The sequence below is a fragment of the Alosa sapidissima genome, chromosome 21, assembly GCF_018492685.1.
Source record: "Alosa sapidissima isolate fAloSap1 chromosome 21, fAloSap1.pri, whole genome shotgun sequence".
Lineage (NCBI taxonomy): Eukaryota > Metazoa > Chordata > Actinopteri > Clupeiformes > Clupeidae > Alosa > Alosa sapidissima.
The window spans coordinates 14,986,594-15,010,153 of NC_055977.1; the positions used below are offsets into that span (position 1 = coordinate 14,986,594).

The window sequence follows — 23,560 nt, forward strand, 5'->3', positions numbered from 1 at the left end:
CAGCGTGCATTCAAATGTCAGGGTGGATTGTGAGGTTAAAATCGTGGATGAATGTAATGTTAGGTCATGGCTAAAATAGTCTTGAACTATGAAGGGAGGGCACAAGCTCACATAAGGCGACAAACAATTGTGTTGTAACGTTACCATGACTCGTCTAAATTATTCTTTTCTGTTGGCTATTTTAGGTGGCAAACGGTAGCCTATTACGTAGTGTTTTGGATTACCTAATCTCAAATGGCTTCATATAATGTACCAATTACTTCATGAATTAAACAACAACACAATTGTTTTATAAATTTCATAAGCCTAACCTTTTTTGTATGACCACCAATTCCTGCTATGAGATGTCTTGGTTTGGTTCAGACCATGGTTTTAGATATGGGAATAGATTTCACTGGGGATAGGAATTATATTTGTAAATGTAAATTGTGAAGGCATAATATACAGATTTTTCCTTGGCTCAATACAAATAGAATGTCTCGTGCTACTTCTAGAATGTGGCAATGCCAAGAGGTTCTACCTTTTAGGTAGCTAATTTGTTGGTTTTACACCAAAATCCTGTAGTGCTGCTTTAACAATTTTCTGTAAATTGGGAGTGTATTGGTATATTAAGAATGACTACAAGCCACATCACACGTTTGCAAGTTCAAAGTACATATTATTGAAAATGCTAAGTATGTATCTTAAAAAATCTATATATTTTTGTTTTAAACCGTTTTCCAGAATCTGGATATTTGAGTGAAGTTTTATATTGAAGGTAAGCATGAAATGTTTCATAACTTTTGTCACATACATTCACATAAACAGTACAACTTGAAGGGGAATTTAAAAAATGGTTTGCTGTACAGACTGCAAAACGGTAATACTAGTAATAAATATGTCATGTTGATATTTGGAATATTTATAATTGTGTATGACTCTGAGGTGCCTTACAGTCCTGGATAAAAAAAAAAACTAGTATATTGCTCTGCTTTATTCAGAATAGTTCTGATGGCCTCAGAGTATAAAGTCATGAGAATCACTGCAGGGACTCCAGCTGTAGTTTTAAGTAGTTTTCAGTGGTGATGTGTGCCATTACTTGTGTTATGGATGAATGTGGTGTGTCATGCATATGAAGGCAAGCAAGTAGGATTTAAGAGTTGTAGAGCTGGGTTGCTTTCATTAGTTTTATTCCTGTCTCATATGCCTTTTGCTGTAGGTCAACAAAGTGTATGCCTCAGTATGGTATAGCTGTATCATACGTTTCATGGTACTTGTGCGTAGGCCTAATGGTATAACAATCCTGATGGCAAATTTGTTTCACCCTTTGTGTCAGTGCATGCAAGTGTCAGGTAAATGTACAAATATAGGGGAATGTATGAATTGAAGGTTTATAATGGCTTTAAAGCTACATACCACCCCTTTTGATTAATTCAGTGTGGTTGACCCTTGCATATGCAATTAAAGAAACAATATTGTAGGTTGTGAAAACAAGCAGTATTGTTGTAATTAAATGTACGGTATCCACATTATAATATAATGTTCCTTATCAACGATGCTGGTGTTATGTCAAGGTATGCTGCTTTGAGATACTGTAGCACAAATGAATAGTATTTTACAAAAATGGCACTGTTCTGTTTAAGGATGCAGGCTAAAATGCTGCTTTTAGCCACCAGTATCCAATGTTTTGATTTAGGAGCAGCACCATCTTATTAAAACAGATAGTTGAAATGGACTAACAATCCTGAATGTTTTTTTTTTTGTACTTTATTTATTTGGTTTAGCATATTGACTAACAAATATTATATATGATGTGTGTTGAGGTAGCAAAAATTACAGTACTTCTACTGAAACCCTACTTGTGCTATAGCACAACTTGATGGGCAGCCTAATTTGACCCAACACTGGCTCTTTGGCGTTGCTATCAGGGTGTAAGCAACGGTTCAAGGCTGTGTGAGTTCACGGTAATTTGCACTTGTGACCTAGTTGGCAGTGATTCGACACCTTGTTTTTCAATTATTGAAAATGTTTTGAACATCTGGTCAGGGTTTGTAGACTATATAAACAGTAATAATTGTGTGTGATTTTATTGGGAAATTTGTTGAAAACATCTGAAATGCTAGATTCAGTTATTAGTCTTAAAGTATTTTTTGATTTCAGTATGCCTTGCTCATGCTTGTAAGTGTTGTATAGTTTCACTTTTGAATGTAAAGAAGGTAAAGAACATTTATGATGTAAATATGTACATTGTTGCCTGTTTATCAGAACTGATGAAATTAGTACAGTGTAACTTATGAGATGCTTAAGGAAATGTAGCATGTCAGACTTGCCTGTTTCTGATTTGTGTTCTGTGTTTTGCAGATGCCGTGTCCAAGCAAGCGCTCCAGGGCAGCCAAAAAAATACAGGCTGATTTGAGGTCCACTAAGGTCAGGCTGGTGAACTTTTCATTCTGTCCTGATGTATTATGATTGTGTGTATGATAGAAAACATGTTTAAATGTTGCTTCCAGTTAGCAATTGCAGTAGTTTTTACATTTCAGGGGTGTGATTCTTCCGTTTTTTTTTTTTTTTTCGACTTGAAAATGAGACCCACGCAATTCGTACAGATCCGATGAGTTTTTTTTTTTTTTTTTTTTTTTTAGAGGGGGAGGGGGTCTGTTGATAAGAGGTAGGCTATATTTCTGCATTACACAGGCCATCATTACAGCAGGTCGCTGACAATGACTGGTTTTGTGCTTCACATCTTTCCGGATGTCACGCCGCTTGTAGTGTATTCCGTTTATTAGTGGATTTCATTGAAAGTGAGACGGGTTGATCAGCTGCATTCTGAAGAATGCTTGATTCAAGTTCAGTGTCTGTGGCGCACTCCTCAGCAGAAGCCATGAAACGGTAAAGGTCAACAAATTAATTTAAAAAGACATCATGTATGAAGTTTTTTCCCCCCTTGTTTTGGCTTTGCATCGGGTTCGCTGTCAGGATTTTCCGATAATGAATCTCGTGATGCTGATATTGAATTTTAACTTCTGCGCGTGTAAGCTGTGCTTGAAGTTAGCTGTGACAGACTAGCCTAACCTTACAGGTTTTCAAAGCCTGTCTACCTTAGGCCTACTACATTGTTTAGTTAACACCTTGTCATTTTGCGTTTGTCCAGCCGTTCACCTCTGTGAACCTTGCGCCCCTTGTCTAAAACATATTTCAGGATGCCAGCTAACCATGAAAACGTAACGTGATGGTGCGAGATCAAAGCTTTGGCATACTTAGTAAACGTCTTGCACATAACATTGAGCTGAATATTTAGTGGAAATGGCCTACTGTAGCATTGTACTGATGGATAAAAAGTCGCCAATTTAAAGGCGCAGTCCCTACCATTTATTTTAGGAGGAGTGGTGTAGGACCTACAGTGTTACTTTGGGAAGAGAGGAATCGATGTAATTTGATTATCTTTGGAACTGAAATATCAACAACCTTCAAGTTGCAACCTCTTCAATCAGCATCAAAATATCAGTAGGCCTATCAGATGATTCACTATTTTGTATGTAGGCCCAGAGGACTGTTAGGGGGCAGGCTATATATTATCAAGTAGGAGTATAGTAAATAATTTAGTCAACATTTTAACTCAATGTTGGTTTAAGTTATAAACAAAACATGTTATAAATGGAAAAAATACATGGTTCTGCGTCACTGTTGGCAAAATGATCATGATGGGCTATATATTTTAGCCATATTTGGTTTAGTCTTGTGTAGGTCTATAGCAGTGATCCTCACATTGGCAGTGTAAAATCAAAAGGAGAGTCACTTTTACGACAACATACTAAGTCACCTTTGCAAATGTGCATTTCTACATATAAATTGGACATCCCACAAAAAAAGAAATACCACAGCCAATACAGCTAAATATATACAGCCAAGGCTTAATAACTTCCTTTCACCTTCATTATTTGGGTGAAGGGAAAAGTATAATTCAGGTTTTTACGTTTTTGTAGTGCAGTATTGTATGTTTATGAAGCACATTTAAAAAAAATTATATTGGCTGTGTTACCACATAGCCTTCAGTGGGTCCCATTTAGAAATGACCACTTCATTCGTGCTTTCCGTGATTTATGCAGCTGAAATGTATTACAACTTACCGCCACAAGGTGGCAGTATAAGTCCGCTGTAGCATTGTCGGTAAACAGGGCAGCGGATTGCATTCAAAGGCGTTGCAAGTGGTAGTGAGCAGGCTTGTGCAAAATTCCAGAATTGAATTGAAACTGGCTCTTAAATTCCAATTCAATTCTTGAATTTCACTTCAAACTAAATTTTCTTACGGGGGAGCATGCCCCCGGACCCCCCTAGTATTTGCCCCAAATATATTTTCTTTAAGGCCCTTTTCCAGTGCCACCCTTGTATAGGATTTGCCTCATGAATTTTATGAAGTGTAGGTGATGTAAATATATACGGTAGCCAACACTATACTACACTAAAGTACTCGAACCATCGAGGGGGTCACTCCGTGCTACGTATATTTTCCTTTTTTTTTTTACCTTTGCCAATCACACCCCTGACATTTGCTTGAATGTTTAAGGGAAAGCAGGTAGGCTGTGTGCAACCATGTATATCAGGTCATGTATGCAGGTTTGTGAAAGAGTAGGAGGTGTTTTCCTTCCTTCTAAGTAGATGTTTGATACACATACATATGCTGCAGTTTTATCCTCACAATGTTTTTGAGATGGTACAGTACAGATTACATGATGTTTCAGCTTTCTGTTTTTTATTAGTGACACTTGGGTGGTTTGATATCTGCATTATATGAATGTACATCAACTAGAGAATTGTTATTCAACAGAGTCAGGTAGTTGAGTGCAAGTCTGAGTTCATTGTCAATAGGATCATAATTGTATATTAAGTCTTTTTAGTATGATGGTTGAGTTCAGGTTCATGTAAGTGCCGTATCAAAAATGTGTTATGTATGGGTTGTTTTATAGCATAGATGTATTCTTTTATGTAGAATTTAGAGACTCGAGAGACAGATTAGTCAACACTGATATGGTCAGATACCGCTTGGTCATGGTCAGTGGTAGGAGGGTCTTTGTTGGCTGTCCAGTTCCTCACAGATGATTTATAAAATGCTGGCCTGACCTCAAGATCGATGTAGTGGTTGTTACCAGGATAGGCATTGTACTTTGTAATGTGATGGCTCTTGTACCATAAACACTTGCGTCACAGTAATATTGATGCAGAGAAGGAGCTACGTTAGGAATGGACTCAGGATGGTGCACTGTTTGTAACGCTTTACACTTAGATAGTCTCATGACTGTTATTGGCATGCAAACAGTAGAAATGTTTTCTATGGCCAAGTTGTCCAACTTTGGTGAATGGAAAAAGTGTGGTTTATTAGCTCTATAGATTGAACTTTTGTAAAGGCATACTGTATAAATGTGAGCTATGCTTCTTTCTAAACATACTACTACTACTGTCAGTTCTAGTAGGCCTCCCTGTGCATGTGTTGTAAAAGCTTTGGAGATGATTCAGAATGCAGCAGCAGCATGTCTGATACTTTCTCAGCCTAAGAGGACACATGCTTCTTGTTGTCTGCATTGGCTTCCTATTGCAGCCAGAATTAAATTCAAAACCCTGACATTGACATATATGGCTTTTACTGGATCAGCTCCATCTTATCGTAATAATGATCCCGCCTTACATTCCTTCTAGACCACTGCGTTCCAAAATTGAGCAATTTTGTGTTAACATCTTTAGTTGTATCAACATGTATTCTTTACTTGAGTCATTATAATTTTACATGAATTAGTGTAATTATATGTTTGGATGAAAGTGTCTGCTAAATACCATAACAAATGTGAATGATTGCATGTTTTCATAGAAGTGGAAAGACATTGTCAAGTACCAGTTGAATGGTCAAACAACCATGGTATCATTACATGTGACTGATTAAATGTGTTTTGTTGTAGATGCCGGCTGATGTCGCTGAGTCAGGACAGACTACAGTGGACCGAGATACCGAGGTTTTGCCACCGCTACCTCGTAAAAATAAAGCAAGGGCCGAGGTTTTGCCAGCGCTACCTCGTAAAAAAAAGGCCAGTGCTCCGCAGTCTTCGGACGCCAACTATGCTCCCGTACTGTTCCCGTACTGCTCACGTACTGCTCAAACTCAGCCAAACTCTGCTGAAACTCTGCTCAAACTCAGCCAAACTGCTGACTCTCTGAATATGTGCCATGACTCTGCAAACCCACTGTCAAATACTTTGACTTCTAATGCTACTAATGATTGTTTGATTGAATCTGTTGACTTCCCAGAGAGATCTGTGCTGATGGGGTCCTTTCATCAAGGCGATTCACGGTTTGGAAATGTGCGCAACAAGCAGTGTGGTGCCATCAGTTTGACTGCTGTTTTGAAGTCCAAGATGAAGAACGTGTGGAGTTGGGAAACTCGAGATCTTGATGATGTTTTGATTAAGGGAACTGTTCTTTACAGGTCAATGAGTGCACAGGGTAAAATAAGAGACCAAGGAAGGGGTTACATTGCTGTGTCTGAATTGCCTAGACAATATGAAGTGTGGAATTGTGATTTCTCAATAAACTTTGCTGATTCTTACACTGGATTTATTCAGGTTGATGACTATGACGATGCTTTACGTGATGTTGCCATGCCTTTTGATGTAGCACTGCAGCGGGCGCTGTTTAGCAATGATGCTTGTTTGTTAACCATTTGTGCTAACACATGTGCTGTAGTGAATGCAGGAGCAAGGTTTGCGTTTGTTGATTCACACGTTAACAGAAACGTCAACCAGAAAGGTGAGAGGACAAGTTGTGTTGCATACTTCAGCTCTATACACTCCCTGGTCACATATGTTTACGACTTTGCACGATCTTTTGGCATAAGCACACCAAGGTTTGAGGTAACTGGAGTCACAGTAGTAACTAATGCCAACGCTCAGATGGACGATTCATCCAGCTGTTCAACGAGCTCTGCAAGTTGCCGTCCACTCTACAGCGATGTGGTGAAGCGTAAACCTAAAGTGTGTGAACGAGTTGTAAGTGGGTCGTCTACAGTTGCAGCTAATTTCACACGTGACACAGAATGTTCACAGACCATACCAGACACAAATGCTTGTAGACCACTCTCCAGTGACGTTTTGAGACGAGTTCCCAGTAAGGGTGTTAAGCGAAACAAAATTGCAACAGACGATGTCATTCTTATTGATGCAGGTGCGCACGAACAATCTTTTCAACCTTTACAGTGTGATGTGCAAGCAAATGATGATGTCATTATAAGTGATATAAGAGTTCCCAAACATGCTTTTAAACCTTTAACTCGTCAGGACCAAGATGCACTGTGCACACGTTTAGAGCTTCAAAATGGAAATGTTGATGTAGGCCTAATGGCAACAACTGATATTGATGACATGGGATGTCCCTGTAAGATAAAAAGTATAAAACCTGATGGGAATTGCTTTTACCGCAGCCTAGCCTTTAGCATATGCCACAATGAAGACAAGCATTTGAAAATAAGACGGGCTGTCGTGCAACACCTTCAGAGAAATGGCACCAAATTTGAAACATATTTGAGGGATGAATACACATCTGTGCAAGATTATGTCACTAAATCAAGGATATATTACTGTGGTTCGTGGGCAAAAGAAATTGATATTTTTGCTGCTGCTGACTTGTTGCAAACAACTATCTTTACTTTCAATGATGGAAGATGGAATATGCACAGACCTGCAGACTCACACACATGTAGAGAGAATTGCATCTATTTAAATCACACTGGCAGTCATTATGAAGTTGTACCATGTGTTCAACACAAAGATGCAAGACGTTGCGCAGGAACATGTCAGCCTGTAAAGATTGATGACAAGTTGAGGTCAACACGAAAAAGAAAGTTGAACGATGAATCAGAAAATGTGAAGGCAAAGAAAGATCGCCAGCGATATCACAATGACAGCGATTATAGAGAGAGAAAGCGTGCATATGTTCGGAATAAGTATACTTCTGATCCTGAATATCAAAAATTGCTGCGCGACTACTCTAAAATGACATATAGGAAAAGTGACTCCTTTCAAGCAATGGTACGCAAGTATTCTAGTGTCAAATATAAGACAAACAAGATCTTTCAGACTCTTGTCCGTGAGTACTCCAAAGCCAAATATAAGACGAACAGGCCATTCCAGACTCTTGTCCGTGATTACTCCAAAGCCAAATATAAGACGAACATGCCATTCCAGACTTATGTGCGTGATTACTCCAAAGCCAAATATAAGACGAACAGGCCATTCCAGACTTATGTGCGTGATTACTCCAAAGCCAAATATAAGACGAACAGGCCATTCCAGACTTATGTGCGTGATTACTCCAAAGCCAAATATAAGACGAACAGGCCATTCCAGACTTATGTGCGTGATTACTCCAAAGCCAAATATAAGACGAACAGGCCATTCCAGACGTATGTGCGTGATTACTCCAAAGCCAAATATAAGACAAACAGGCCATTCCAGTCTTATGTGCGTGATTACTCCAAAGCCAAATATAAGACAAACAGGCCATTTCAGAATCTTGTCCGTGAATACAGTCATACAAAATACAAGAAAAATATTGGATTCCAGAACAAAATTAAAAAACATAATAAGAGGAGGTATCAAGAAAATGAAAACATCCGTGTAAATAAAATACAAAAAAGACGTGAGAATTATTCAACATGGCAGAAGAAACAGGGAGACATTTATTTGGCTATTGATCGTTTTCGTCAGGAGGTCAGCCGTGGTCCTGAATATGTATGCGCAGTCTGTCATCGTTTACTCTTCAGGAAGCAGATGGTTGAGTGTAAAAGGTATTGCTACGAAAGCAAAGGAGCGGAAGTGGCTGCATTGGCCAATAGATGCATAACATTGCAATATTTACATGTGTGTAATGTTGAATGTGAGCAGAAATGCCATTTGTCTGATAGTCCATCAAGTAAATTATGGATTTGCCATACATGTCATCGTAAAATACTCGGAGGAAAACTTCCCGAAGAGAGTGTTACCAACAACATGCATTTGGATGATATTCCAGCAGTCCTTAAATGTCTTAACTCTTTGGAACAACATCTCGTTGCACTTCACATTCCCTTCATGAAGCTGTTGTGTTTGCCTCGAGGCCGCCAGAGAGCTTGCCATGGTCCTTGCGTCTCTGTTCCTGTTAATAACGCAAATGTGACAAATATACTCCCAAGGAATGAATGTGATGACAAGATGATAAGAGTGAAACTGAAACGCAAGTTGACATATAAAGGTCATTACGAGTACATGTATGTCCACACTGATCGTGTCAGAAATGCACTGAGGTATTTGATGGCAAACAATAAATGGTACGGTGATGTGACTATGAATGACGAATGGGTAAATTCTCTGAATGGCACTGACCAACATGAGGAAAGTACCAAACAGGAAACACCTGATAACAGTGATGATGAAAATGGTCCTGAAGAGCAAGCAGAGGAAGACGTAACTTATATCAAAGACCAGAATGGGCTTTTGTCAGATACATCATTACAGCCTGTCGATCTGGGTTCAGAGATCATTGATCAGAATTTTCAGGATATACTTAATGTGGCACCAGGCGAAGGTAACAGTCCAGTGAGGTTGCTGTCCGATAAAACCAATGAGGCAAAATGTTTCCCTGTCTTGTATCCATCTGGTGGACCTACATTTCATGATGAAAGAGAGTCCAAAATAACTCTGTCACGTTACCTGAATACACGCATTCTGAATGCAGATGGGCGTTTTGCACAGAACACAGACTTCATTTTTTACGCACAATACATATCAGAGGTGCATCAAGTTGTATCTAATGTATCAGTGGCGTTACGCAAAGGTGGCGGCAACTCCTCTCTGAAAGACGCATCACCCGACATGTTGTTGAACTCAGACTCGTTGGGTAAAATATTGCGCAATGACGAAGGATACAAGTTCTTACGAGGAATTCGTGGCACACCTCCATACTGGATGTCAGTGCAGAAAGATTTATTTGCCATGATAAGACAACTCTCCATACCCACGTTCTTTGCATCTTTTAGCTCTGCAGATTTGAGATGGCCTGAAATGCTGAACTCTATTCTAAGAATAGAAGGTAAACAGACGTCTGTTGACGATCTTGACTGGTCTGACAAATGTGGACTCATACGTCGAAACCCTGTGACAGCGGCAAGAATGTTTGATCACAGATGGCATTGCTTTCTCCGTGATGTAATCATGTCGCCAGCAGAACCCATAGGGAAAATAAAGGACTACTTTTATCGTGTTGAATTTCAACAGCGTGGTTCTCCTCATGTCCACTGTCTTTTTTGGGTTGAAAATGCTCCCAAGATTGATAAAGAGAGTGATGATGAAGTGGCACAGTTCATAGACACATACATTACCTGTGAAATGCCACCAGAAACAGATGCAGAGCTCTACGACGTTGTGAGCAGTGTACAGAGGCACAGCATAAGACACTCTAAGACTTGCCGCAAGAAAAACACAGTGTGCAGGTTCAATTTCCCACGTCCACCATCAAGCTGTACTTTCATCACAAGAGGCGGTAACTGTGAGGACTTGAATGGCAATGATGACAATGCAAGTGCTAGTGCAATAATAAAGAATGTTAAAACTGCGTTGACCATGCCTGACATGAATTTTGATACAGCCGATGCATTTTTTGAGTCTCTTGGGATAGATCAAGGTTTGTTTGAAAAGGCGTACAACATATGTTCCAAAAAGAAAAGCATTGTCCTGAAACGAAATCCTGTAGACATTTGGGTGAACCAGTACAACAAAGACTTACTCCGTGCTTGGCAAGGCAATATGGATATCCAGTATGTCACAGATGCCTTTTCAGTTGTGGTCTACATACTTTCCTACATCACAAAAGCAGAACAAGAAATGGGTTTGCTCTTACAACGTGCCCAAGACGAGTCAATGAATGGCAACCTTGATGCAAAAGCAGCATTCAAACAGCTTGGAAGTGTATACCTACACAACAGAGAAGTTTCAGCCCAAGAGGCAGTGTATCGATTAACACACATGCACTTGAAAGAATGCTCTCGTGACGTACAGTTCATTCCTGTTGGTGATAATCCTGTTAGGATGAGTTTACCATTGCACATACTCCAAAGTAAAGCCCAATTCCAACAGTGTAATGATGAAAGCAGCATTTGGATGACCAATGTGATCGAGAGGTATAAGAGCAGACCCCAGAATGCACAATTTGAGGATTTATGTCTGGCCAGTTTTTGTTCTGAATACAGAGTTCTATCAAAGTCACAGGTTCCGACTGAAAGAGATTCACATGACATAATACAGCTCAACAACAACTGCGGCTTTGTGAAACGAAGGACCCGAACTGAACCTGCTGTTGTTAGGTATCCCAGATTTTCTCCCACAAAAAACCCTGAAAAGTACTTCCATTCGTTGCTGCAACTGTTTCTGCCTTACTATGAAGACTATCACCTCAAACCGCCCCAGTTTGATACATATGAACATTTCTATAAAAATGGTGCAGTGAAATGTGGTGTTGATGTTCAAAGAGTGCAGTCGATTGTGGATACCAACAAAGCTTTATTTGAAAAAGAAAGTGATGAGATTGACAGAGCTAAACAGTTGCTGGAAGAAAACATTGATTTGGAAGATGCCTGGGCTCAGATATGTCCTGAAACAGAAAGGGAGCGTCTTCGTTGTTTGGATCTGATGAAAGACAAAGTTGTAGATGATGAAGGTGATGATGACAAACTCATTCCTGACCTGACAGCAAACCCACAGACTACATGCACTTTGGAAACAAATCATGTGTCAATGCCCAGACAAGATGCATTGCATTTATTACGATCATTAAATGAAGAACAGTCTGCCATATTCTATGCTGTTCGTAAGTGGTGTTTGCAGAAACTGTTTGGACAAAATCCTGAACCGTTGCGATTATTCATTACTGGTGGAGCAGGAACGGGGAAAAGTCATTTAATCAAAGCGATACATTACGAATCTACCAGGCTGTTGTCACAGATTGCTGAAAATCCTGAGGATCTCACTGTGCTTCTAACAGCACCTACAGGAGTGGCTGCATATAACATTGGTGCTGCAACAATTCACAATACATTCTCCATTGGTGCAAATGTCAAACTGCCATATCAACCACTAGGTGATGAGAAAGTCAATTCTTTGCGAACCAAAATGGGCAGCTTGCAAATTCTGATCATTGATGAAGTGTCCATGGTCGACCACCGTCTTTTGGCCTACATTCATGGTAGACTGCGTCAAATCAAGCAGACTGGTGATTATTCCTTGTTCGCAAAAGTTTCCCTGATTTGTGTGGGTGATTTTTTCCAACTCAAGCCCGTGAAAGGCACACCTCTTTTTGCTGAAAACAAAGGAGCCAACCTGTGGGACAGTAACTTTGAGGTTGCAGAACTGACTAAAGTTGTTAGACAAGAAAATGCAACATTTGCGGAAATGCTTAATCGTCTCAGAGTCCGTAAAAAGAATGAACCTCTCACCGACTGTGATGTTCTCACACTGAGGCAGCGTGAAACTGGTGAGGAATCTACAGACATTCATGTGTATGCTACAAATGCAGAGGTTGATGAATATAACGTGAGGAGACTGCAAGAGACCTGCCCAGACGCAATCAGCATACGTGCTCAAGACTTTGTCCGAAATCCCAAAACTGGAAGAATGGAACGGAAAGTTGGCTTTCACACAAAAGTTTTCAACTCTTGCTTGCCTAAATGTGTTTCGTTGGGTGTTGGAGCAAGGGTCATGTTGAAGAAAAACATAGATGTGTCTGATGGCCTTGTCAACGGAGCATGTGGCACTGTAGTGGACATTATTCAAAGTCAACAAGACGATGACATGCCTGCAGCTATCCACGTGGAGTTTGAAGACCCTAATGTAGGAAAGATCCAGAGGTCAAAAGCAAAAAGGGTTTCCGAACGTTCAACGATAGTGGAAGTGCAAGAGGAACAAGTGGCTAATAATGGTGGAGTACGAAGGCAACTGCCGATTAGCCTGGCCTGGTCAGTAACTGTACATAAATGTCAAGGGCTTACTGTTGAAAGGGCTGTTGTGTCACTCAAGAAGATCTTTGCTCCAGGGCAAGCATATGTTGCGTTGAGTCGCGTGAGAACTCTTGGTGGGCTGATAATTGAGGACTTCAAAGAATCTGCCATATTTTGTGATAACAAAGTAGATTCGGCTATGAAAAGCTTGCCTGAGTTTAACTTTGGAATGTCTGTTTCATCCAACATGAACCCTGTGTGCACAGTAGCACTTCACAATGTGCAGAGTTTAAATGCTCACATTCAGGATGTTCAATCTCATAAAGCCCTTATGAACGCTGACTGTATTTGCTTAACAGAGACGTGGCTCAATGTAGACACTGATGAAGAGCCGCAACTTCCAGGATACGTCTTCAAACACAATCCCAGAGGAAACTGTTATGATGACTCCGAGCCAGCTTTTGCAGCGCTGAAACAACAACAAAGAGGTGGAGTTGGTGTGTATTGTTCAGAAAACATTGACGTGCAGGTGTCAATTCCAGAAAGATGCAATTTGGAATGTCTTTATTTTGAAATACCTCATGCAAATATGACTGCTGCTGTGTTGTACAGGCCCAGCTCTTATAAGATTGACATGTTTCGAGAGCAGTTATTACAGGTCATTTTTGAACTTGAGAAACATCCAGGGAGGAAACTCATCATGGGAGACTTCAATGAGGATATCTTTGTATCTTCTACAATTCTCAAGTTACTGGAACGGCATGGATACAATCAGCACGTGCAAGCAGCTACAACTGAAAAAGGTACATTGATAGATCATGTTTACGTTAAAGGCACAGAAGATGTTGTTGTTGAAGTTGTGCAGACATACTACAGTTTTCATGAAGCGATACTGATCTCACTGTTGTAATGTTTTCTGTGATTAATGACATTTGTCTTTGAATAGGTAGGCATTTATATTCTGGGTATGTTATGATGTCATTATGAGTTTACTCCATAGTCCGTCCGCTAAGCGGGGTTATGATGGGTGGGTGGGTGGTGGCAAGGAGAGAGCATACACTGGACGGCTCCTTGCAGGGCATGGGAGGGGTATAGGGGCCATTTTCCAAAAGAAGTTGCAAATAACGGTAAAGATATACAGATGAATGTGTAAATATCAGAAAATAATACAGCTGATTTACTATCTAGGTGATAGTGGATCGTTCTTTAATTGTCTCAAGTATTTTAAGCTATATGTCTTGTTAATGTTTGTCAAATTATTTCATTTTGGTTGTATTACACCACCATTACACCAAGTTATGTGTAATGCTTTAAATGCTAACAAGAGTCCAAATTAAAGTTATAATGAATGGACAGACATAGCACATATAGCGTAATAAATGTTTTTTTATCTTTACCGTTATTGTGAACCTTAACATTATCAGTGAATTACAGTTAAGATGATAACAGTCAATAACAGCAAACACAGCTGTTCAATTTCAGTGCTGTAAAATAAAATTAACCATATTATTTTACAGATATTACAGTCAGTTGAAGACTGGTATTATTATTGCAACACTGAGTTGAAGGACAACAATACCTTAAATCTTCAATGAAGTGAATGAAAAATTGTGTATGAATGAATTGTCTAGAGATTGTGTAAGAATGGTGAAAAAACAGAGAAGAAAACAAAAAGTGCATCTTAAAAGTGTAACTTCTTTTGGAAAATGGCCCCTATACAGGGAACGTTTTTGGTCAACATTTTCATGAATTTTGGAATTATACCAAGTGGACAGTCATGCCATTGCTGTTTATCATGCATATCAAAGGTGTCCAAATCACCACCAATTTGCAGCTAACTCACAGTTTTCAACATATACAGTAGTGTGACACAAAAAGTGTTACTGCGTCACCCTTATTGTTGTCTTAATGACATATGCTTTGGCACAGTAAAGTCATGATACCATATGTACAAGATCACTTAAATACTGCTGATTACAGACAATCTCTGTCATTTACTGTGGGATCAGTTCTGTTGCCTTTAAGTTAACACAGGTCAGAGGCCCAGCCTACATCTCGCTGCAACATCAATATTTCTTGGAAAAGGGCAGGTTCTCCAAGGACATTCTGGTTGGTGGAGTTGTCACCAGCACCAGGGCATTTGAATGACATGAAAGCCATGGACAGCAATGCAATCTGCTGAGACAAGCATGTGAGTAAACATGCTTGATGGAGACTGGTGATGTGTAAAGGAGTCAAATTCAGAGGACAAATTCAGAAGAACACCATTTGGATTAATAAAAAAAAGACGGCAACAACAGCTACTGTGTGGGACTACACAGCCGTTCTAAGAAGTGATTTCTATGTCTGTCGAGGCTGACAGGTGCATCTTAGCACTGTGTATATCTTTCATACCAATTGAACTGAACACCTTACCATTTTTGTTTGAGTGATGAAACTGCATGTTAGAAGTCATTTACATATTTACCACTGTCCACTTGGTATGCAGTTCTGTAAACAGGGTCTAATACACATGGTAAATCAAACTAAATTGCATTGATAAAGTAGTTCAAATACGCATCAGTTGATCATTTCATTTACAAATGTGACAATATATTGACAGACTTTAGATAATTATTTTGTTTATGTAAAAAATGCTATTTTTTGACATGCAGAATTCAGAGAAGAAAGTTTGTTTTTGTTTCTAACTTTTAGATTGGGTGAGGACAATTCAGTTGGCTACTTAATCAACCCAGGACAATGTTCAGCCATTAGTCCTGTACAACTACTTGAAATAAGACATATTGAATGGTTTAAGTTTTAAGTTGTTCAAGTTTTAAGTTTTTCATTTGGACCTGGTTTTGTGTGGGACTGATTTGTTTTAGCTGTGACTGTACTATTTTTATTAAAATACTATAAGTACCACACCAAGGATTGTAATTTAGATGGTGTGTAACATGTTACTTTACTTGTTGATATTGCATTAACTATTTTTAATTTGTTTTGTTTTGTTATATTATTGTGAATTATTGTGAAGTATGTTTTGGCATGGATAATTACAAAGAAGGAAAAAGAAGGAATAGTTATTGATGTTATATCAGAAGAGTTACTGATGCTCTATACATTGCATTTCATAATGGTATATATGGAATCTTCACTAACATATTGCTAAAATTTACTGCTGGATCTGTACAATTAACCACCACAATACAATGGACTGAGTGTAAAGAAGTCTTACTTTGTGACAAAACTGAACCAACCACTTCAGAGGTGTGGAGTCGAAAATGCTGTCATCAGATCTTCTGGCACATTGACTTTATGTGAGTACCTATTATATTTAACTGTACATTTTTTCAAAGACAGGCATCCTAATTCTGATTCATCCATATTTGACAGGATGTGAACTTTAAGAAAAAGACATGCTGCTTTATTTCACCTCTGTATAGCATGTAGACTTTTATTGTAAATGTACGTCTGCTCTCAAATGACTATACAGAAAATGTTGGCCCAGGCCCAGCCTCACAGCCTTCCGAGTGGCCTGCACCGGTCCTGCTGCGGATCACGGACATCCGCCAGCAACGCAGCCTTCCGAGTGGCCTGCACCAGTCCTGCTGCGGATCACAGACATTCGCCTGCATCGCAGCCTTCCGAGTGGCCTGCACCAGTCCTGCTGCGGATCACGGACATCCGCCTACATCGCAGCCTTCCGAGTGGCCTGCACCAGTCCTGCTGCGGATCACGGACATCCGCCAGCAACGCAGCCTTCCGAGTGGCCTGCACCAGTCCTGCTGCGGATCACGGACATCCGCCTGCATCGCAGCCTTCCGAGTGGCCTGCACCAGTCCTGCTGCGGATCACGGACATCCGCCAGCATCGCAGCCTTCCGAGCGGCCTGCACCAGACACAGTGCCTGTTGAGGATCACGGACATCCGCCAGCAACGCAGCCTTCCCAATGTTTGCCTAGGTTTCAAAGAATATACTTGATATACTGAGATGCTTCAGAGTTGTGGTGTGACCACTACCACAGGTGTGCACAGAACTTGTCCATGCGTCTATTCCATCAGACACACCAATCGTGAGGACAGCTGAGGCTCATGGACATTCACAGGCCACACAGCCTATTGAACCACCTGTACCAGATGGAGAGCCTGCTGAGACTCATCCTCCTTTTCCATTGGTGGTTGTGGTGGTGCAGAGGGGCTTTTACTTGTCACAGTGCCTGTTGAGGCTTATGTACCCTCACCTGCCTTGTGACCTGCTGAGGCTCATGCACCTAATCCTCGCAATCTACAACAGCACTACAGGACAGCGTTACAAAGGACAATGAGCTGTAGATGTGGCCATTTACTGACTAAGGGTGGACAAGCCCAGTTAATAAGATTGACTTTGTGCTGTAGATTATTATAGAACCATTTAGTAATACAAGGGAAATAGAAGTAATTAGGGCTTTAATGACTACATGTTTTTGCATTTTCTCAGTTTTATTGGTGGAGTTGCCACCAGCACTAGGACATTTGAATGACATGAATGCCATGGACAGCAATGCAATCAGAGAAGCATGTGAGTAAACACGCGTTCTGGAGGCAGCTGATGTGTAAAGGGGGCAAATTGAGAGGAAACATTCAGAAGAATACCATTTGGATAAAAAAAAAAAAGACAGCAACACATCCTTCCACCCTTCTGATTGGCCTGCACCAGTCCTGCTGCAGATCACGGACACCCACCAGCAACGTAGCCTTCCCAATGAACTGCACCAGTCACAGAGCCTGCTGCGGATGACAGACATCTGCCAGCCATGCAGCCTTCCAAGTGACCTGCACCAGACACAGGGCCTGTTGAGGATCACATACATCCGCCAGCCTCACAGCCTTCTGAGTGACTTGCACCAGACACAGGGCCTGCTGCAGACATCCACCAGCAACGTAGCCTTTTGAGTGACCTGCACCAGTCCTGCTGCGGATCACAGACATCCGCCAGCAACGTAGCCTTCCCAATGAACAGCACCGGTCACATCCGCCAGCAACGCACTCTTCCGAGTGACCTGCACCAGACACAGGGCCTGTTGAGGATTACAGACATCTACCAGCCTCACAGCCTTCCGAGTGACCTGCACCAGTCCTGTTGTGGATCACATACATCTGCCAGCCATGCATCCTTCCGAGTGACCTGCACCAGTCCTGCTGCTGATCACAGACATCCGCCAGCAATAGCACGGACATCCGTTGACTACGCAGCCTTCCGAGTGACCTGCACCAAACACAGGGCCTGTTGAGGATATTTTAGTAGGATGTAACCTACGTTTTATACACTGTTAATGAATAGACATTTTGCTTTCTTAAACCTGTAGGACAAAATAATGTATACCTTTATTGTAAATTTACAACTGCTCTAAAATTACCTTACAGATAATGTTTGCCCAGTTTCAAAAAATATACCTTCTCAGATGTTTCAAAGCTGTGGTGTGACCACTGCCATGGGTATGCACACAACTGCTCCATACGTCTGTTCCATGGGACACACCAATGGTTAGGACTGTTGAGGCTCATGGACATTCACAAGCCACACAGCCTATCGAACCACCTGTACCAGATGGAGAGCCTGCTGAGACTCATCTTCCTTTTCGCTTGGTGGTTGTGGTGGTGCAGACACACTTGTACTTGTCAGAGTGCCTTGAGGTTCATGGACCCACACCAACATTGTCACCTGCTAAGGCTCATAGCTGATCTTGGCAAGCTACAACAGCACTACAGGACAGCATTACAAATGGCAATGAGTTGTACATGGGGCCATCTACTGAATAAGGGCTGACAAGCCGGGTTAAGAATATTGACTTTGTGCTGTAGATTATTAGCATATGTTCATATCACATAGCCATATTTATTCATATCACATAGCCTTATTTACTCTGCTCTTATAAAGTAACTGCTAATACACTGCACATATTTATATCTAATTTATATTATTATAAAACACCTTATGTAAACAAACTGCATACTACTGTCTAAACTGGACTTTCTTGTCCTGCCTATGCCCCACCTTTCTATACTTTGTTTATAACATTGCACTTTTCTGACGCAAGGCACAAACTGCATTTCGTTGGCTTTGTACTTCGTTGGCTTTGAATCTAATCTAATTACCGTTTAGTAATCCAAGGGAAATAGAAGTAATGGGGATTTAATGACTTCATGTTTTTCTCAGTTTTATTTTTTACTATTTTGGACATCTTTGCTTTTTGTTCCATGATTGTTTTATGTGGTGCTTTCTATTTCTTCCTTTAAATTGAATACAATAATTCTAAAAAAATGTCATACTATCATACTATATCTAGGAGGTTAGTTTTCAGGGTATTTGTTTGCATAACATCATGCAATCAATTGGAACACTTACTGTTAATAATGTTTTAATAACAAACCAGAATAATTCAGAAAATATGATAAGATGTTAATATATTAAGCATAGAAAACATATGATGATATTCACATGAAAACAAGTTTGACACCTTTGATCACAAAACATATTTAAAGATGGTTTTGTCTACCACAGAGATGTAGCAGATTATCAATGACTGCAGTAATTACTTTTAGTCCATAACCCTGACAGTTAACAGACTAAGTACACTCCGGGATTAACTAGCCTACATTTTGAGATTGTAAGATTGTAAAATCTATGTAAATTTTGAGATTGTAAGATTGTAAAATCTATGTAAAATTGAATTACACATCACTAGCTATGCTATTATGAAATTGTGATTAATAAAGTACAAATGTTTTTTGCCTATATTTCTATTTACTCAAAAACGACTTTGAGTACTCTGTGATTTTTTAAATGAATATACGAATAAATACAGCAAGTTTTACATTCTTATACAAAAACTGTTATCAACCTAAATTGCATCAACATCAAACATTGCCACGTGTCAGCCAAAGGACCTTTTTCAATAGCCAGCCAGTAAAGTTTAAATGAAAACACATGAAGACTTACAAGCCAAAACGCATTTCTGCAAATCGCAGTGCCCTCTGTAGGTAAAAGGTCATCAAATTTCTTGAGCCTTCAGCCTTTGGTTTTGATACATGAAAGGGTTGCTATGATATGAGCTGACTTCCTGTTTGATTGGCTAAGTTCTGAATACGGTTCTGAACGGTTCTGAATATGGCTTCAAAAATCAAGACATATGTAAGGCTCAGTCTGAAGATTGTCTGTGCCAACTTGACAAACAGACAAAATCTATGACCTGTGAAACAAAATCTTTTTTGAACAAAATCTAAGATGGTGGCAAGATCAGTTATGTTGAGGTCACAAGTTGGTATGCGTTAGTCTTAGGAACTTCAAGAGTAGGCTACTAACACTTTGAATGCCTCACTGTTTTCGGAAGCTTTGGCCCAGAGTGCCAACAATCTAGATCATTGTTGACAATTTTGTAGAGCCACAGCGTATTCTATGTTATAGCTATGGACACATGCTATAGCTTGTTTGAAAGGCAAGACATTAAGCTCTCAGTCTGTACAAACCGTTTATTTCTACATGCTTCTGTTCCTAAGAAATCCCAAGCTAAACAGTGGCTAGTGGATGGCAATTCCATACAAATAAACAAACATATTAAAGTTGGGCAATTCCACGAAAAATTGACTTTTTGTCACACAAATAACGCCAGTGAAATGCCTTGGCATTTGTATGATGTGAATGATAACATTCATTTTTTGTGCATTTTTTTCTCATTTACATTCTTCAGCGAAAAAAAGCAAATGCTCAAATGTCATGTAATCATTCATAACATACCATACCATGACATTTTATTGGCGTTATGGATGTTACAAAAAATGTAATTTTCCATGGAATTGCCCTGGAGATTTATCATCTTTGATGAAATATGAAGTGTTGCCTGTAAAGTTTCCAGGAAGTGACCTGGCGAGACTGCCACCTAGTGACAAACACACGAAAATGGCCTGGTTTTGACCTGACGTGCATGTGTCACTGATTCAACCCAAAGCGACAACCATCAAAAGCAGAATTTTAAGCTAATGTCCTGATAAAATGTCCAGATTGTGCATTTTCATGAGTTTTTGATGGTCATATATGTCAGTTCTATTTATCATAGAGTTCCCCAAATAACACATAAAGTGTGTTAGAGTGTTTATTTTTGTAATAAAAAAAAGCTAAAAACACAATATTGCATTTTTGGCACTCAACGCATGGGAACAAAAAACGCAATACTGCATTGGTACTCAATGTGTTAATAGACATTCCTAGTAAGTTGTAATTTTTGCTAATTACAGCAACCAAAAGGTCAAAAATTTTCTTGAGCATCCTTCTAATTGGGTCCTTAGTCCATGTACCGAGAATTGTTTTGATACCTGAAAGGGTTGCTAAGATATCAGCTCACTTCCTGTTTGGCGGCTTCGCCACCAATGTCAATTGGCTGTTACAGGCGAATGCTTTCATCAATTGTTCCAGAAAGTAATGTATTGATAAGGCATGGTCTGAAGATGGTCTCTGCCAACATCAGCTGAAATTTGCGACCTGTGAAAACTTTTCGATGTTATTGATTAAATCTAACATGGCAGCCGAATCAATTACGATGACATCACAAGTTGGCCTGGGTCGGCCTAAGGACCTCCAACAGTATTACCAGACACCACTAGTACGTTTCAATTCCAAACACAACAGCAGCTACAGACCAAAAGGCATGTTTCTTCATTACAGCGCCCCCTAGAGGTCAAAGGTCACCAGATTTATTGAGTGTCCCCCTGAGTGGGTCCTGAGTCCATGCACCCAGTTTGGCTTTGATACATGCAAGGGTTGCTGAGATATAGGCTCACTTCCTGTTTGGCGGCTTCACCGCAAATTTCGAGTGGCTGTTACAGCCGAACGCTACTGTCAATCGTTCCAAAAAGCGATGCACTGATAAGGCATGGTCTGAAGATGTTCTCTGCCAATTTTGGTGAGGATCCGCTGAAATTTGTGACCTGCGAAAATTCGTACGTGTTTTTGATTAAATCCAATATGGCGGCCGAATCAATTACGATGACATCACAAGTTGGCTTGGGTCGGCCTAAGGACCTCCAACAGTATTACCAGACACCACTAGTGCGTTTTAATTCTAAGCACAACTGCTGCTACAGGCCAAAAGGCATGTTTCTTAATTACAGCGCCCCCTAGAGGTCAAAGGTCACCAGATTTCTTGAGCGTCCCCCTGATTGGGTCCTGAGTCCATGGACTAAGTTTGGTTATGATAGGTGAATGGGTTGCTGAGATATGAGCTCACTTCCTGTTTGGCGGCTTCGCCGCATATTTCGATTGGCTGTTACGGGCGAACGGTTTGAGTTCCGAAGACGAAAAGGAGTATCTTTTGTGAGGCTTGGGCTGAAGATCATGTGTGTCAAGTTTGGTGACGATCGGACAAAATTTGTGACCTGTGAAGTTTTAGTTTCACTTTCACTAAAATCCAATATGGCAGAAAATCCATCATGGCGGAAAATGACGTCATAGGGTGCGTTGAACTCGGCTTGGTCCAAGGATTCCAACGATACCTCATTTTTGACAATCGGGTCAACAGGTCAGAAGTTACGTGCGTGAACGCAAGTCCAACTTTGGCCTGTTGGTGGCGCTAGAGTGCTTGAGGTGCCATCATGAAACTTGGTGACATTAATCATGGGACTGTCCCTAATCAGTGTGCCAAATTTCACAACTTTTCACCAGACGGTTCTATGGGCTGCCATTGACTTTAATGGCGGAATAATAATAATAATAATAATAATAATAATAATAAATATAGCTGCAAGCAGCAATGAGGGGGCCAAGCAGAATGGGCCGGAGTAGCCACGGCGACAAGTTAGAACTCAGCAGACACCCGCGATCAACACTTTCAACAAGTGTCACATCAAAACATAACTGACTTTGTAGGGCTGAAACAGGGCTGAGTATTGCCGCCGCCTCCGCCAGTCAGCCACCCCACCTAATCACCCCTGCCCGTCCCACCCCGTCCTGCCCTGCCCTGCCCTTGCACGTACGCATTAGAATTAACTGGATGGAACATGTTGTCATCAGTTTCACATCAAAAAATAAAAGATTGATAAAACACATCAGCAACTACAGATCAAAATGCAATATTGCTAATTGCAGCACCCCCTACAGGTCAAAGGTCACCAAATGTTTTGAGCGTCCTCCTAATGGGGTCATGAATATATGTAGTAAGTTTGGTGATGATGCATGGCAGGGTTGCTGAGATATGAGCTCACTTCCTGTTTGGCGGCTTCGCCACAAATTTCGATTGGCTGTTACGGGCGAATGCTTCTGTCAATTGTTCCAGAAAGCAATGCACTGATAAGGCATGGTCTGAAGATGGTCTCTGCCAATTTTGGTGAGGATCCGCTGAAATTTGTGACCTGCGAAAACTTATATGTGTTTTTGATTAAATCCAATGGCGGCCGAATCAATTACGATGACATCACAAGTCGGCTTGGGTCGGCCTAAGGACCTCCAACAGTATTACCAGACAGCACTAGTGCATTTTAATTCTAAGAACAGCAGCTACAGGCCAAAAGGCATGTTTATTAATTACAGCGCCCCCTAGAGGTCAAAGGTCACCAGATTTCTTG

General features: G+C 40.4%; 1 protein-coding gene across 1 annotated transcript; it reads left to right on the forward strand.

Moving 5' to 3' along the window:
• The first annotated feature begins 723 nt into the window (after nucleotides 1-723).
• On the forward strand, nucleotides 724-10,047 carry LOC121696166. Its single transcript, XM_042077507.1, has 4 exons — nucleotides 724-757; nucleotides 2,341-2,406; nucleotides 5,928-6,672; nucleotides 10,034-10,047. Exons 2-4 carry the CDS (start codon nucleotides 2,341-2,343, stop codon nucleotides 10,045-10,047), a joined length of 825 nt encoding a protein of 274 aa, XP_041933441.1. The 5' UTR covers nucleotides 724-757.
• The last annotated feature ends 13,513 nt before the right edge of the window (nucleotides 10,048-23,560 follow it).